Below are 16,732 nucleotides of genomic sequence, written 5' to 3'. Positions count from 1 at the left end.
GGAGGGGGGGGGGGTGATGGGTATATTACGGAGGGGGGGGGGGTGATGGGTATATTACGGGGGGGGGGTGATGGGTATATTACGGAGGGGGGGGGGTGATGGGTATATTACGGAGGGGGGGGGGGTGATGGGTATATTACGGGGGGGGGGTGATGGGTATATTATTGGGGGGGGGGGGTGATGGGTATATTATTGGGGGGGGGGGGGTGATGGGTATATTATATGTGGGGGGGTGATGGGTTTATTATATGAGTTAGGGGGGTGTATATTATTGGGGGGGGGGGGTGACGGGTATATTATTGGGGGGGGGTGATGGGTTTATTATATGTGTTAGGGGGGTGATGGGTATATTATGGGGGGGGATGATGGGTATATTATGGGGGGGGGGGTGATGGGTATATTATGGGGGGGGGATGATGGGTATATTATGGGGGGGGGGATGATGGGTATATTATGGGGGGGGGATGATGGGTATATTATGGGGGGGGGGGTGATGGGTATATTATGGGGGGGGGGGTGATGGGTATATTATGGGGGGGGGGTGATGGGTATATTATGAGGGGGGGGGTGATGGGTATATTATGGGGGGGGGGGTGATGGGTATATTATGGGGGGGTGATGGGTATATTATGGGGGGTGATGGGATATTATGGGGGGGTGATGGGTATATTATGGGGGGGGGATGGTATATTATGGGGGGGTTGTATATTATGGGGGGGGGGTGATGGGTATATTATGGGGGGGAGATGGTATTATGGGGGGGTGATGGGTATTATGGGGGGGGATGATGGGTATATTATGGGGGGGGGGTGATGGGTATATTATGGGGGGGGGGTGATGGGTATATTATGAGGGGGGGGGTGATGGGTATATTATGGGGGGGGGTGATGGGTATATTATGGGGGGGGTGATGGGTATATTATGGGGGGGGTGATGGGTATATTATGGGGGGGGTGATGGGTATATTATGGGGGGGGTGATGGGTATATTATGGGGGGGGGTGATGGGTATATTATGTGAAGAGCTCCATGTGGTTATAGAGAACAATGTCAATGGAATGTAACATTTACTCCCAGGAATATTATGAGTGAAATGAGTTAATTAGTAACATTGTATCAGCGGGGTCCGGTGATGTAACATTGTATCAGCGGGGTCCGGTGATGTAACATTGTATCAGCGGGGTCCGGTGATATAACAGGCCGATCCATGACCCCACCCCCAGCAGGAATCCAGACTGCTACAAATCACATTTCATGCCGGCCGGTGGATGACGCAGAAGAGAGGCGGCGAGGCCAAGAAGATGGATTTCACTTACGTGAGAATTACATAACAAATCTGCGGAACACAAACACCGCCGTCACCCGAAACCACCAGGACCAATCATCAGGAAACAGGATTACTGAGCGCGGCCGGAGGTGCCGAGCAAACCTGTGCTGTGCCCGTCCATTGCCCACCCGCCTCTTCAAAGCAAAATTAGGAGCTCATTTCCCTGAAACTTGGGAGAAAAATCTGAAGATTTTGGCAAAGTTTTGCCATTTACACAAAATGCCAAAATCAATCAGGAAGGCAAAAAATGAAAGTAATTTTTCAGCGTTGCTCTTCTAAAAGTTTTTAGAAATATTTTGCTCCCAAACACAGATTTTACCATTCTAGCACAAGACCAACGTGATACAACGCCGAGCCCCATCACCCTCCGCGCCCCATCACCCTCCGCGCCCCATCACTCTCCGCGCCCCATCACCCTCCGAGCCCCATCAATCTCCGAGCCCCATCACTCTCCACCACTCTCCGCGCCCCATCACTCTCCACCACTCTCCGCGCCCCATCACTCTCCACCACTCTCCGCGCCCCATCACTCTCCACCATTCTCCGAGCCCCATCACTCTCCACCACTCTCCGCGCCCCATCACTCTCCACCACTCTCCGAGCCCCATCACTCTCCACCACTCTCCGAGCCCCATCACTCTCCACCACTCTCCGAGCCCCATCACTCTCCATCACTCTCCGAGCCCCATCACCCTCCGAGACCCATCACTCTCCATCACTCTCCGAGCCCCATCACTCTCCGAGCCCCATCATTCTCCGAGCCCCATCACTCTCCGAGCCCCATCACTCTCCGAGCCCCATCACTCTCCGAGCCCCATCACTCTCCGAGCCCCATCACTCTCCGCGCCCCATCACTCTCCGCGCCCCATCACTCTCCATCACTCTCCGAGCCCCATCACTCTCCGAGCCCCATCACTCTCCGAGCCCCATCACTCTCCACCACTCTCCGAGCCCCATCACTCTCCGAGCCCCATCACTCTCCGAGCCCCATCACTCTCCGAGCCCCATCACTCTCCGAGCCCCATCACTCTCCGAGCCCCATCACTCTCCACCACTCTCCGAGCCCCATCACTCTCCACCACTCTCCGAGCCCCATCACTCTCCACCACTCTCCGAGCCCCATCACTCTCCACCACTCTCCGAGCCCCATCACTCTCCACCACTCTCCGAGCCCCATCACTCTCCATCACTCTCCGAGCCCCATCACTCTCCATCACTCTCCGAGCCCCATCACTCTCCACCACTCTCCGAGCCCCATCACTCTCCGAGCCCCATCACTCTCCGAGCCCCATCACTCTCCATCACTCTCCGAGCCCCATCACTCTCCGAGCCCCATCACTCTCCGAGCCCCATCACTCTCCGAGCCCCATCACTCTCCGAGCCCCATCACTCTCCACCACTCTCCGAGCCCCATCACTCTCCGAGCCCCATCACTCTCCGAGCCCCATCACTCTCCGAGCCCCATCACTCTCCGAGCCCCATCACTCCCCATCACTCTCCGCGCCCCATCACCCTCCGCGCCCCATCACCCTCCGAGCCCCATCACCCTCCGAGCCCCATCACCCTCCGAGCCCCATCACCCTCCGAGCCCCATCACCCTCCGAGCCCCATCACCCTCCGAGCCCCATCACTCTCCATCACCCTCCGAGCCCCATCACTCTCCATCACCCTCCGAGCCCCATCACTCTCCATCACTCTCCGAGCCCCATCACTCTCCATCACTCTCCGAGCCCCATCACTCTCCATCACTCTCCGAGCCCCATCACTCTCCATCACTCTCCGAGCCCCATCACTCTCCGCGCCCCATCACTCTCCATCACTCTCCGCGCCCCATCACTCTCCATCACTCTCCGCGCCCCATCACTCTCCATCACTCTCCGCGCCCCATCACTCTCCATCACTCTCCGCGCCCCATCACTCTCCGAGCCCCATCACTCTCCATCACTCTCCGAGCCCCATCACTCTCCACCACTCTCCGCGCCCCATCACTCTCCACCACTCTCCGCGCCCCATCACTCTCCGCGCCCCATCACTCTCCGCGCCCCATCACTCTCCGCGCCCCATCACTCTCCACCACTCTCCGAGCCCCATCACTCTCCGAGCCCCACCACTCTCCACCACTCTCCGAGCCCCATCACTCTCCATCACTCTCCGAGCCCCATCACTCTCCATCACTCTCCGAGCCCCATCACTCTCCATCACTCTCCGAGCCCCATCACTCTCCGCGCCCCATCACTCTCCATCACCCTCCGAGCCCCATCACTCTCCATCACCCTCCGAGCCCCATCACTCTCCATCACCCTCCGAGCCCCATCACTCTCCATCACCCTCCGAGCCCCATCACTCTCCATCACTCTCCGAGCCCCATCACTCTCCATCACTCTCCGAGCCCCATCACTCTCCATCACTCTCCGCGCCCCATCACTCTCCATCACTCTCCGCGCCCCATCACTCTCCATGCCCCATCACTCTCCATGCCCCATCACTCTCCATGCCCCATCACTCTCCATGCCCCATCACTCTCCATCACTCTCCGCGCCCCATCACTCTCCATCACTCTCCGAGCCCCATCACTCTCCGAGCCCCATCACTCTCCGAGCCCCATCACTCTCCATCACTCTCCGAGCCCCATCGCTCTCCACCACTCTCCGAGCCCCATCGCTCTCCACCACTCTCCGCGCCCCATCACTCTCCGCGCCCCATCACTCTCCGCGCCCCATCACTCTCCACCACTCTCCGAGCCCCATCACTCTCCGAGCCCCACCACTCTCCGAGCCCCACCACTCTCCGAGCCCCACCACTCTCCGAGCCCCACCACTCTCCGAGCCCCACCACTCTCCGAGCCCCACCACTCTCCGAGCCCCACCACTCTCCGAGCCCCACCACTCTCCGAGCCCCACCACTCTCCGAGCCCCATCACTCTCCGAGCCCCATCACTCTCCATCACTCTCCGAGCCCCATCACTCTCCATCACTCTCCGCGCCCCATCACTCTCCATCACTCTCCGAGCCCCATCACTCTCCGAGCCCCATCACTCTCCATCACTCTCCGAGCCCCATCACTCTCCACCACTCTCCGAGCCCCATCACTCTCCACCACTCTCCGCGCCCCATCACTCTCCACCACTCTCCGCGCCCCATCACTCTCCACCACTCTCCGAGCCCCACCACTCTCCGAGCCCCACCACTCTCCGAGCCCCACCACTCTCCGAGCCCCACCACTCTCCGAGCCCCACCACTCTCCGAGCCCCACCACTCTCCGAGCCCCATCACTCTCCGAGCCCCATCACTCTCCATCACTCTCCGAGCCCCATCACTCTCCATCACTCTCCGCGCCCCATCACTCTCCATCAGTCTCCGAGCCCCATCACTCTCCGAGCCCCATCACTCTCCATCACTCTCCGAGCCCCATCACTCTCCACCACTCTCCGAGCCCCATCACTCTCCACCACTCTCCGCGCCCCATCACTCTCCACCACTCTCCGCGCCCCATCACTCTCCACCACTCTCCGAGCCCCACCACTCTCCGAGCCCCACCACTCTCCGAGCCCCACCACTCTCCGAGCCCCACCACTCTCCGAGCCCCACCACTCTCCGAGCCCCACCACTCTCCGAGCCCCACCACTCTCCATCACTCTCCGAGCCCCACTCTCCATCACTCTCCGAGCCCCATCACTCTCCATCACTCTCCGAGCCCCATCACTCTCCATCACTCTCCGAGCCCCATCACTCTCCATCACTCTCCGAGCCCCATCACTCCCCGAGCCCCACCACTCTCCGAGCCCCACCACTCTCCACCACTCTCCGAGCCCCATCACTCTCCGAGCCCCACCACTCTCCACCACTCTCCGAGCCCCATCACTCTCCATCACTCTCCGAGCCCCATCACTCTCCATCACTCTCCGAGCCCCATCACTCCCCGAGCCCCATCACTCCCCATCACTCTCCGAGCCCCATCACTCTCCATCACTCTCCGCGCCCCATCACTCTCCATCACTCTCCGAGCCCCATCACTCTCCATCACTCTCCGAGCCCCATCACTCTCCATCACTCTCCGAGCCCCATCACTCTCCATCACTCTCCGAGCCCCACCACTCTCCACCACTCTCCGCGCCCCACCACTCTCCACCACTCTCCGCGCCCCACCACTCTCCACCACTCTCCGCGCCCCACCACTCTCCACCACTCTCCGCGCCCCACCACTCTCCGCGCCCCACCACTCTCCATCACTCTCCGAGCCCCATCACTCTCCATCACTCTCCGAGCCCCATCACTCTCCATCACTCTCCGAGCCCCACCACTCTCCACCACTCTCCGCGTCCCACCACTCTCCGCGCCCCACCACTCTCCGCGCCCCACCACTCTCCGCGCCCCACCACTCTCCGAGCCCCATCACTCTCCGAGCCCCATCACTCTCCGAGCCCCATCACTCTCCTTCACTCTCCGAGCCCCATCACTCTCCATCACTCTCCGAGCCCCATCACTCTCCATCACTCTCCGAGCCCCATCACTCTCCGAGCCCCATCACTCTCCATCACTCTCCGAGCCCCATCACTCTCCATCACTCTCCGAGCCCCACCACTCTCCACCACTCTCCGCGCCCCACCACTCTCCGCGCCCCACCACTCTCCGCGCCCCACCACTCTCCGCGCCCCACCACTCTCCGCGCCCCACCACTCTCCGAGCCCCATCACTCTCCTTCACTCTCCGAGCCCCATCACTCTCCATCACTCTCCGAGCCCCATCACTCTCCATCACTCTCCGAGCCCCATCACTCTCCATCACTCTCCGAGCCCCATCACTCTCCGAGCCCCATCACTCTCCGAGCCCCATCACTCTCCGAGCCCCATCACTCTCCGAGCCCCATCACTCTCCGAGCCCCATCACTCTCCGAGCCCCATCACTCTCCATCACTCTCTGAGCCCCATCACTCTCCGAGCCCCATCACTCTCCATCACTCTCTGAGCCCCATCACTCTCCATCACTCTCCGCGCCGCTTACTTATTCTTCCCAGGAAGGAGCGCGCACTGTGCACACCACACAAACATCACCTGACCACATGTACAGACTACATGTCCCATGATCCCTTGCAGTGTCCTGTACAGCTCACAGATGCTCTGCTTCTACAGACTTTTTACTGGTCCCAGCTGGGAGCAGCATGCAGGTCAGGGTGGCTGCACTGGGGCCCAAGGAATTCTGCAAGGCAGCGCAGCCACCCTGTAAATGGGAGTGTTCCTGGAAAGGTATTCTGTGTCTCCTTTTTTACAAAACAAGGATTAAGAAACGAGTCAGAAAATCATCAAAGAGCGAGTGACGCTACTCCACCGATAACACCCCCTCCTGCAGGCTTGCACAGGTGTACCGGCCCCTCCCCCTTCAGGCTTGCACAGGTGTACCGGCCCCTCCCCCTTCAGGCTTGCACAGGTGTACCGGCCCCTCCCCCTTCAGGCTTGCACAGGTGTACCGGCCCCTCCCCCTTCAGGCTTGCACAGGTGTACCGGCCCCTCCCCCTTCAGGCTTGCACAGGTGTACCGGCCCCTCCCCCTTCAGGCTTGCACAGGTGTACCGGCCCCTCCCCCTTCAGGCTTGCACAGGTGTACCGGCCCCTCCCCCTTCAGGCTTGCACAGGTGTACCGGCCCATCCCCCTTCAGGCTTGCACAGGCTCCTCCCCTTCAGTCTTGCACAGGTGTACCGCCTTCTCTCCTGGACTGAAACGGCTTCCACTGATTTCCCTGCACACTGTGAGCTTCTCACAATGTGCATTAGAAGCTGCAGCCAGTCTGATAGAGCCCCGCCTCCTTTCCTGGCTTGAGAACATCCGGTATCATTTAGCACTTTCCTCCCCAGCCTTTAACTAGCCCAGCCCCTTACATTCATTGGATTTAAATTCTTTCAGAGGCTCAGCATCACATGTGGGCGTTAGCCAACTACAAACACCTGGGAACGCCCACTCCTCCAAACTGACACCCACCCACCAAGGTATTTTAATATTTGCATAACTCCTCCCACTGTTGCATCAGAGCTGAGGGCTCTTGAAGCCATGTACAGCCCCCTGCTGGCCCCGCCCACCAGCCATGATCTGCCTGCATTGCATAGAGACAAAGTGATGACAATCATGGCCTCTCATTTTAGGTTTTTTTTTCACAGGAAGAAAAATTAAAGTGACCATATGGGGGATGGGGGTGGGGGGGATGGGGGGACACACAGAGGGTGGGGACAGAAGACATGCGGAGGGTCCCACCTTGAGCTCCAGGACCAGGTCCATCCTCTTACGGCCCAGCGGGTTGATGTCATTCAGGATCAATGCTGTGATGATGTCGATGCCGTTGGACTCGTGGGTGGCGATGCAGTTCTGAGGGGTACAGAGGGGGGGAGGGGAAGGTCACACCGGCAGGTAGAATACAGCGAATGAGCAACATAGAAAACATTCCATGTAACAATGGAACCGCTACAAAACCAGAGAAATCACAACTCAAATATTTGCTACAAAGTTGCTGCTCTGACAGGTCTGCAGGGCCGGCCGTACACAAAGCTTGTTTTGCGGAGTAAATCCAGAAATAAAATCCACCAAACCCCTCCCCCCCATAGAGATCCATAGAAGATGAATCCTTTTTTTCGGGCCATTTTCTATGCAAGTTTTTAAGAAATGGTATGGGGGGGATCTGGGCACTGCCATGGGGGACACGGACCAATACAAACCCCCCCCCCCCCCTAAAAAAAACCACCACAACAAATAAAGACACAGCAGGGAGTGGGTCACTTAAAAATGAACAAAGCACATCCCTCTATAGTGTGTATTTGACCTCATTGAAAGCACTGAGTGCGATTCCTGTCTGCTCTCTCGTTCCTCAGATATCTGCAGGAGTCACTGACAGCCTATGGGGGACACCAGACAATCCGGGAGATGACCCCGCCCTCCCAGCACACAGCAGGTGATTGACAGCCTTAGCTGTGTATGTTTCCCTATGAGAGTGTGTGTGTGTTTGGGCGGGGGGTTGTCCATTCCCTCCGCTCAGGACTCAGATTACACTCAGCTCCATGCTGTGCAGTGACATCAGATCCCACCACCTAGCAGCCGGAGGCGGGAGAGGGGGTGGGGTAGTGTATGATGTTTTTTTACCGTTTTAATGGGGGGGGGGGGGGAGTAAACTTGCACTTTAAAATGCAACATTAAAAGAACACATTGTATCATTTATATAACACACACCTGGGTGACGCCTTGAAGCTGCATCTGAATTTGGAGCAGTGTAGAGTTTTCCTTTTCCTCAAAACCTTTGTGGGGGTCCCCAATAAGGAGGAGGAGGGGGGGTTCTTGATTACAAGTCCCCTCCATCCCATACAAAAGCTGACTTCCTCTAGAAGGGGGTGAGGCCTTCCTTGCGAGGGACCAGCTTTTAAATTGGGGGAGAGATGGTGAAGATCCCCCCCCAATAGACTTCATACCCAGAGATGTCCCAGAGAATTCTATCAGAGGTTAATATTTAGTCCTGGGCCAAAAATCAATGGACTCGGGAAATGTAACAACTTGGTTTAAACAATCTGCAGCAGCGTCTCCTGGTATTGTGTCCCCACATTTACCACCCCTGAAAGGGCCGATTTAATATCTGGGCGACGCATGGAGGGGAGGCCTCATCCCTCCACAAGGTCATAGAACATCGGTTATCAGATCTGATGTATATAGGAGGTGGCGTTGGCCACGAGATGCTCGGAGGATGTCGGACACATTGATTGAATCTACAGACGATCGTTCTCCCACCACCAATGTTATTATATAAAGAAGACGATACGTCTGTAGATCGTAGTCTGGTTGTGCCCGTGTTCCTGAGAGTTGGTACCATAAATCTCCACTCCCCAAGCCAAGTCTTTGTCCTTGGCAGGATCCCGTCTACCCAGACCGGCTGAGCGACTATTCGACCTCAGAACTTTCACACTTTGTTCAGACTCGGCGCGGGACGGCAGTCTGTGTGCCAGGCACGCCCGTGGTGCCATGCGGCTTTCGAAGCACGCCGTGTACAGGACGGCATCCTGAGGCGTGTCGCCAGAGCCGCACATTACATAACAAGTCACAGAGCGTTCCAGGAATCACCCAACATGTGCGCAGTGCCCTTATGTAATGTGTACAGAGACGGGCCCAATCAGACAGCGGGGCCCCAGGAATACACACCTGGTTCTCATGGCACGGGCCCTGGCAGTACTCCGTCAGGCTCTCCAGCGTCTGGTTAATGAGGGCCACATTCTTCTCATTGATATAGAGGCCCAGCAGGCCCAGGCCCCCCGTGGTGCTCCCGCAGATACAGTCCAGGAACTGCAGCGTCTCGCACACCAGGTTGTAGTTGGTCTTGTTGTTCTGACAGCGCAGGAAGTTCTGTAGAAATAATTAAAAAAAAAAAAAAAAAAAACGCATTGAATGCAACTAGATTAGTATTTAGAGGGTCAGTCCACCCAGAAGTGATATTTAGTTCTAAATGGAGCTCAGCGGACAATGTGGGTATCGGACTCAATATAGGTCTTGATAGTCCAACAGTGTGACCCCCCCCCCCCCCCCCAGCTAAAATCTGCTTAAGACAAACCCAGATCATTGAAAGCAATAGATAATTCCTGTGGGGGACCTCCGCAGCTGGACTGTCACAGGAGCGCAATTTAAATGTCAGATGTGCAAAATAATGTTTTTCAATTAAAGGATCACTTCAAACTAATATTTGATTAAGGATGGGCACCAGAGCATTAAATCACACAATGTCTTTTTCCCAGTGGTGAGATTCCCCTCCCAATCCCCCGAGTAGTTGTGTCTCTGCCCCTCCCACAATGGTGAGATTTCATGCAGTAGTTTGTGTCTCTGCTCCTCCCACAATGAGATTTCCCTGCAGTAGTTTGTGTCTCTGCCCCTCCCACAATGATGAGATTTCCTGTGTCTCTGCCCCTCCCACAATGGGGAGATTTCCTGCAGTAGTTTGTGTCTCTGCCCCTCCCACAATGATGAGATTTCCTGCAGTAGTTTGTGTCTCTGCCCCTCCCACAATGGGGAGATTTCCTGCAGTAGTTTGTGTCTCTTCCCCTCCCACAATGGAGAGATTTCCTGCAGTAGTTTGTGTCTCTGCCCCTCCCACAATGGAGAGATTTCCTGCAGTAGTTTGTGTCTCTGCCCCTCCCACAATGGAGAGATTTCCTGCAGTAGTTTGTGTCTCTGCCCCTCCCACAATGATGAGATTTCCTGCAGTAGTTTGTGTCTCTGCCCCTCCCACAATGGAGAGATTTCCTGCAGTAGTTTGTGTCTCTGCCCCTCCCACAATGATGAGGTTTCCTGCAGTAGTTTGTGTCTCTGCCCCTCCCACAATGATGAGGTTTCCTGCAGTAGTTTGTGTCTCTGCCCCTCCCACAATGGAGAGATTTTCTTCAGTAGGTGGTGTCTCTGCCCCTCCCACAATGAGATTTCCCTGCAGTAGTTTGTGTCTCTGCCCCTCCCACAATGAGGAGATTTCCTGTGTCTCTGCCCCTCCCACAATGGGGAGATTTCCTTCAGTAGTTTGTGTCTCTGCCCCTCCCACAATGGGGAGATTTCCCTCCAGTAGTTTGTGTCTCTGCCCCTCCCACAATGGGGAGATTTCCCTGCAGTAGTTTGTGTCTCTGCCCCTCCCACAATGAGGAGATTTCCTGTGTCTCTGCCCCTCCCACAATGGGGAGATTTCCTTCAGTAGTTTGTGTCTCTGCCCCTCCCACAATGGGGAGATTTCCCTCCAGTAGTTTGTGTCTCTGCCCCTCCCACAATGGTGAGATTTCCTGCAGTAGTTTGTGTCTCTGCCCCTCCCACAATGGGGAGATTTTCTTCAGTAGTTTGTGTCTCTGCCCCTCCCACAATAGGGAGATTTCCCCACCCCTCCATTCACAACTTACCTGCAGGTCCCTGTTGTGGTTCTCGCAGAGCAGCTGTAGGAAGCGCAGGATTGGCTGCATGATGGTTATGATGGGGCTCATCTCCAGCTCGTCCCGCCCTTTCTCAGCCAATCCTCCCTCATTAGCGGAGAAATGGTCGTCTGGATCGGCTTCCCGGCGGAAAGAGTTGAAAGCCTTCTTGGTGGCGACAGTGGCCTCAATCAGCTGATCCTTCGCCTCTTCCGTGATCTGCAAACCGGCCTCCTGGGCTGGAGAGAAAAAATTCCCGACACCTTACAAAAACCTCCTCCAATCAGTGACTAGGTCCTCAGTCTCCCCTCCCCCAGTGATCAGACTGTACATTGTAACTTTGCCTAGCTTGAGATGTTTTCAATCTGCTGCAGGTATAAGGAAGCATTTCCTCAGTCTCTTCCCCCCCATCAATGATCAGAATTCAACATAACAAGTCACAAGGTGAGAAGATGCAGTAGGGGGTCCAGTGAAAGATTTCCCGGGGGAGTGACCCCTTTCTAATGACTGAGCTAACATGAGGAGATGAAACTTGGGGGGGGGTGCTAAGTTTTGCCACTGTACACCCCTACTTCAGACTTTGCAGAATATTGCCGGGGGGCTCAACTACATGCTATTACCGCTCACAACTGCAAACCAGATTTAACCCATTCAGAATATTGCCTTTCATTGGGCTGGACTTCTCTTCATCAGCCCCCCCCTCCCCATCACCCCTCCCCCTTCCCATCACCCCCGCTTCCCATCGCCACCCCCCCCACCTCTCTTGCGGTGCGGGGTCTCCCTCTCAGATTGCTCCTCATCGCGCTTCTTGCTGCCGAGGTCGCTGGTGTTCACCGTGACGGTGGCTTTGATTTCCTGTTGGGCGACTTTTATCCGATCGAAGAAAACTTTAAAGAACTTCTCCGACTTCTTGTCCTCGGTGAGGCGGCAGAAGAAGGAATGCTGCGGAGAGAGGAGGGCACAGCGCTGTCACATGGTCCGCATAGGAGGCGGGATGGGAAGGGCGCTGTCACATGGTCCGCATAGGAGGCGGGATGGGAAGGGCGCTGTCACATGGTCCGCATAGGAGGCGGGATGGGAAGGGCGCTGTCACATGGTCCGCATAGGAGGCGGGATGGGAAGGGCGCTGTCACATGGTCCGCATAGGAGGCGGGATGGGAGGGGCGCTGTCACATGGTCCGCATAGGAGGCGGGATGGGAAGGGCGCTGTCACATGGTCCGCATAGGAGGCGGGATGGGAAGGGCGCTGTCACATGGTCCGCATAGGAGGCGGGATGGGAAGGGCGCTGTCACATGGTCCGCATAGGAGGCGGGATGGGAAGGGCGCTGTCACATGGTCCGCATAGGAGGCGGGATGGGAAGGGCGCTGTCACATGGTCCGCATAGGAGGCGGGATGGGAAGGGCGCTGTCACATGGTCCGCATAGGAGGCGGGATGGGAAGGGCGCTGTCACATGGTCCGCATAGGAGGCGGGATGGGAAGGGCGCTGTCACATGGTCCGCATAGGAGGCGGGATGGGAAGGGCGCTGTCACATGGTCCGCATAGGAGGCGGGATGGGAAGGGCGCTGTCACATGGTCCGCATAGGAGGCGGGATGGGAAGGGCGCTGTCACATGGTCCGCATAGGAGGCGGGATGGGAAGGGCGCTGTCACATGGTCCGCATAGGAGGCGGGATGGGAAGGGCGCTGTCACATGGTCCGCATAGGAGGCGGGATGGGAAGGGCGCTGTCACATGGTCCGCATAGGAGGCGGGATGGGAAGGGCGCTGTCACATGGTCCGCATAGGAGGCGGGATGGGAAGGGCGCTGTCACATGGTCCGGATGGGAAGGGCGCTGTCACATGGTCCGGATGGGAAGGGCGCTGTCACATGGTCCGGATGGGAAGGGCGCTGTCACATGGTCCGGATGGGAAGGGCGCTGTCACATGGTCCGGATGGGAAGGGCGCTGTCACATGGTCCGGATGGGAAGGGCGCTGTCACATGGTCCGCATAGGAGGCGGGATAGGAAGGGCGCTGTCACATGGTCCGCATAGGAGGCGGGATGGGAAGGGCGCTGTCACATGGTCCGCATAGGAGGCGGGATGGGAAAGGCGCTGTCACATGGTCCGCATAGGAGGCGGGATGGGAAGGGCGCTGTCACATGGTCCGCATAGGAGGCGGGATGGGAAGGGCGCTGTCACATGGTCCGGATGGAAAGGGCGCTGTCACATGGTCTGCATAGGAGGTGGGATGGGAAGGGCGCTGTCACATGGTCCGGATGGGAAGGGCGCTGTCACATGGTCCGGATGGGAAGGGCGCTGTCACATGGTCTGCATAGGAGGCGGGATGGGAAGGGCGCTGTCACATGGTCCGCATAGGAGGCGGGATGGGAAGGGCGCTGTCACATGGTCCGCATAGGAGGCGGGATGGGAAGGGCGCTGTCACATGGTCCGCATAGGAGGCGGGATGGGAAGGGCGCTGTCACATGGTCCGCATAGGAGGCGGGATGGGAAGGGCGCTGTCACATGGTCCGCATTAGGGCTGCAACTAACGATTATTTTCATAATCGATTAGTTGGTCGATTATTGTTTCGATTAATCGATTAATCGGTTAATAACCTTAAAAAAAAAAAGTGTGGTGTATAATTTAGGTAATATGTAAAGTTTAAAAAAAAAAAAGCAACTTATTCTTAAATATCTCTATGCAGTGGTAAATATAAACAACCAACTATATGGTTAGGGAGCAAAATATTGAATCCACTCTGAGAATAACAGACAGAAGATATATACTGTATATACACTATTAGGGGGAGATATACTGTATACACTATTAGAAGAGAAATACAGTTTTTTGGCCAATTTGTTGTTGGGCAGATTAAAAAATACAAATTGCTGCAAAAACGCATTACATGCTTTTCTGCAGCTTCTCCATTGAAGTATATTGAACCAAAAAAGCCTTGACCCTTTCCAAATACGCAGCGGCTGAAAAAAAGCATAGATGTGAACGTGTCCCATAGAAAACCATGTTAAATGAACTGTAGTGTGTTTCTGCAAAAAACACCAAAAAACACAAAGATGTGAACCAGGTCTAAGACGTTTAGTAACATAATGGGGTTAAAAAAAACTAAAATGAGCCCTTTATAGTACAAAAAAAGCAAATAATCGCTACTGTAAGGGGTTAATTTTTTTTACTGTAGAACTGTGAAAGTAATATTTACAGTAGCGATTATTTGCTCTTTTTTGCACTATAAAGGGCTAATTTTTTTATTTTTAACCCAATTATGTTACTGGCCGATTAATCGATTATGAAAATAGTAATCGATTAATTTCATAATCGATTAGTTGTCGATTAATCGATTAGTTGTTTCAGCCCTAGTCCGCATAGGAGGCGGGATGGGAAGGGCGCTGTCACATGGTCCGCATAGGAGGCGGGATGGGAAGGGCGCTGTCACATGGTCCGCATAGGAGGCAGGATGGGAAGGGCGCTGTCACATGGTCCGCATAGGAGGCGGGATGGGAAGGGCGCTGTCACATGGTCCGCATAGGAGGCGGGATGGGAAGGGCGCTGTCACATGGTCTGCATAGGAGGCGGGATGGGAAGGGCGCTGTCACATGGTCCGCATAGGAGGCGGGATGGGAAGGGCGCTGTCACATGGTCCGGATGGGAAGGGCGCTGTCACATGGTCCGGATGGGAAGGGCGCTGTCACATGGTCCGGATGGGAAGGGCGCTGTCACATGGTCTGCATAGGAGGCGGGATGGGAAGGGCGCTGTCACATGGTCCGCATAGGAGGCGGGATGGGAAGGGCGCTGTCACATGGTCCGCATAGGAGGCGGGATGGGAAGGGCGCTGTCACATGGTCCGCATAGGAGGCGGGATGGGAAGGGCGCTGTCACATGGTCCGCATAGGAGGCGGGATGGGAAGGGCGCTGTCACATGGTCCGCATAGGAGGCGGGATGGGAAGGGCGCTGTCACATGGTCCGGATGGAAAGGGCGCTGTCACATGGTCTGCATAGGAGGCGGGATGGGAAGGGCGCTGTCACATGGTCCGGATGGAAAGGGCGCTGTCACATGGTCTGCATAGGAGGCGGGATGGGAAGGGCGCTGTCACATGGTCCGGATAGGAGGCGGGATGGGAAGGGCGCTGTCACATGGTCTGCATAGGAGGCGGGATGGGAAGGGCGCTGTCACATGGTCTGCATAGGAGGCGGGATGGGAAGGGCGCTGTCACATGGTCCGCATAGGAGGCGGGATGGGAAGGGCGCTGTCACATGGTCTGCATAGGAGGCGGGATGGGAAGGGCGCTGTCACATGGTCCGCATAGGAGGCGGGATGGAAGGGCGCTGTCACATGGTCCGCATAGGAGGCGGGATGGGAAGGGCGCTGTCACATGGTCCGCATAGGAGGCGGGATGGAAGGGCGCTGTCACATGGTCCGCATAGGAGGCGGGATGGAAGGGCGCTGTCACATGGTCCGCATAGGAGGCGGGATGGGAAGGGCGCTGTCACATGGTCCGCATAGGAGGCGGGATGGGAAGGGCGCTGTCACATGGTCCGCATAGGAGGCGGGATGGAAGGGCGCTGTCACATGGTCCGCATAGGAGGCGGGATGGAAGGGCGCTGTCACATGGTCCGCATAGGAGGCGGGATGGGAAGGGCGCTGTCACATGGTCCGCATAGGAGGCGGGATGGGAAGGGCGCTGTCACATGGTCTGCATAGGAGGCGGGATGGGAAGGGCGCTGTCACATGGTCCGCATAGGAGGCGGGATGGGAAGGGCGCTGTCACATGGTCTGCATAGGAGGCGGGATGGGAAGGGCGCTGTCACATGGTCCGCATAGGAGGCGGGATGGGAAGGGCGCTGTCACATGGTCCGGATGGAAAGAGCGCTGTCACATGGTCCGCATAGGAGGCGGGATGGGAAGGGCGCTGTCACATGGTCCGGATGGAAAGGGCGCTGTCACATGGTCCGCATAGGAGGCGGGATGGGAAGGGCGCTGTCACATGGTCCGCATAGGAGGCGGGATGGGAAGGGCGTGGATTACCAGGCGACAGCCATGATATTTCGGGAGAGTCATAGTGGCAGGAATGGATTTCTCTAGACAAGCAATCAAAACCAAAATAAATATAGTGTGTGTGATTATAATATATATATATATACACATACACACATATACACATATATACACACACACATACATATACACATATATATACACACACACACACACACACACACATATATACACATACACACATATATACACACATATATATATATACACACAGTGGTGGAGTGGGTCGAACTTTCACCTAGCAGGAAAAGTTGCTGGTACAACCACGACACCATCTGCCTGGAGTTTGCATGTTCTCCCTGTGTTGGGTCTCCTCCGGGTTCTCCGGTTTCCTCCCACACTCGAAGGACATGCTGGGAGGATAATCGGATCCTCTCTAAATTGTCCCCAGTATATGAATGTGAGTTGGGACCTTAGATTGTAAGCTCCTTGAGGGTAGGGACTGATGTGAAT

At 56.3% G+C, this 16,732-nt stretch overlaps 1 protein-coding gene across 3 annotated transcripts in view; it reads right to left on the bottom strand.

The window, feature by feature from the left end:
- Window positions 1-16,732, bottom strand: part of LOC141102610 (inositol 1,4,5-trisphosphate-gated calcium channel ITPR1) — a gene marked incomplete at its 5' end in the record, with an annotated part of 103,394 nt that overhangs the window by 41,399 nt on the left and 45,263 nt on the right. For all 3 annotated transcript variants that reach the window (XM_073591513.1, XM_073591514.1, XM_073591515.1), the window contains 4 exon segments: window positions 7,568-7,678; window positions 9,491-9,691; window positions 11,218-11,465; window positions 11,985-12,168. In XM_073591513.1, the coding sequence (XP_073447614.1) occupies window positions 7,568-7,678; window positions 9,491-9,691; window positions 11,218-11,465; window positions 11,985-12,168 (744 nt within the window).

Source organism: Aquarana catesbeiana, linkage group LG07 (assembly GCF_042186555.1).
Source record: "Aquarana catesbeiana isolate 2022-GZ linkage group LG07, ASM4218655v1, whole genome shotgun sequence".
NCBI lineage: Eukaryota > Metazoa > Chordata > Amphibia > Anura > Ranidae > Aquarana > Aquarana catesbeiana.
The sequence above is the reverse complement of the archived record's forward strand: the minus strand, read 5'-3'. Positions and strand labels throughout refer to the sequence as shown.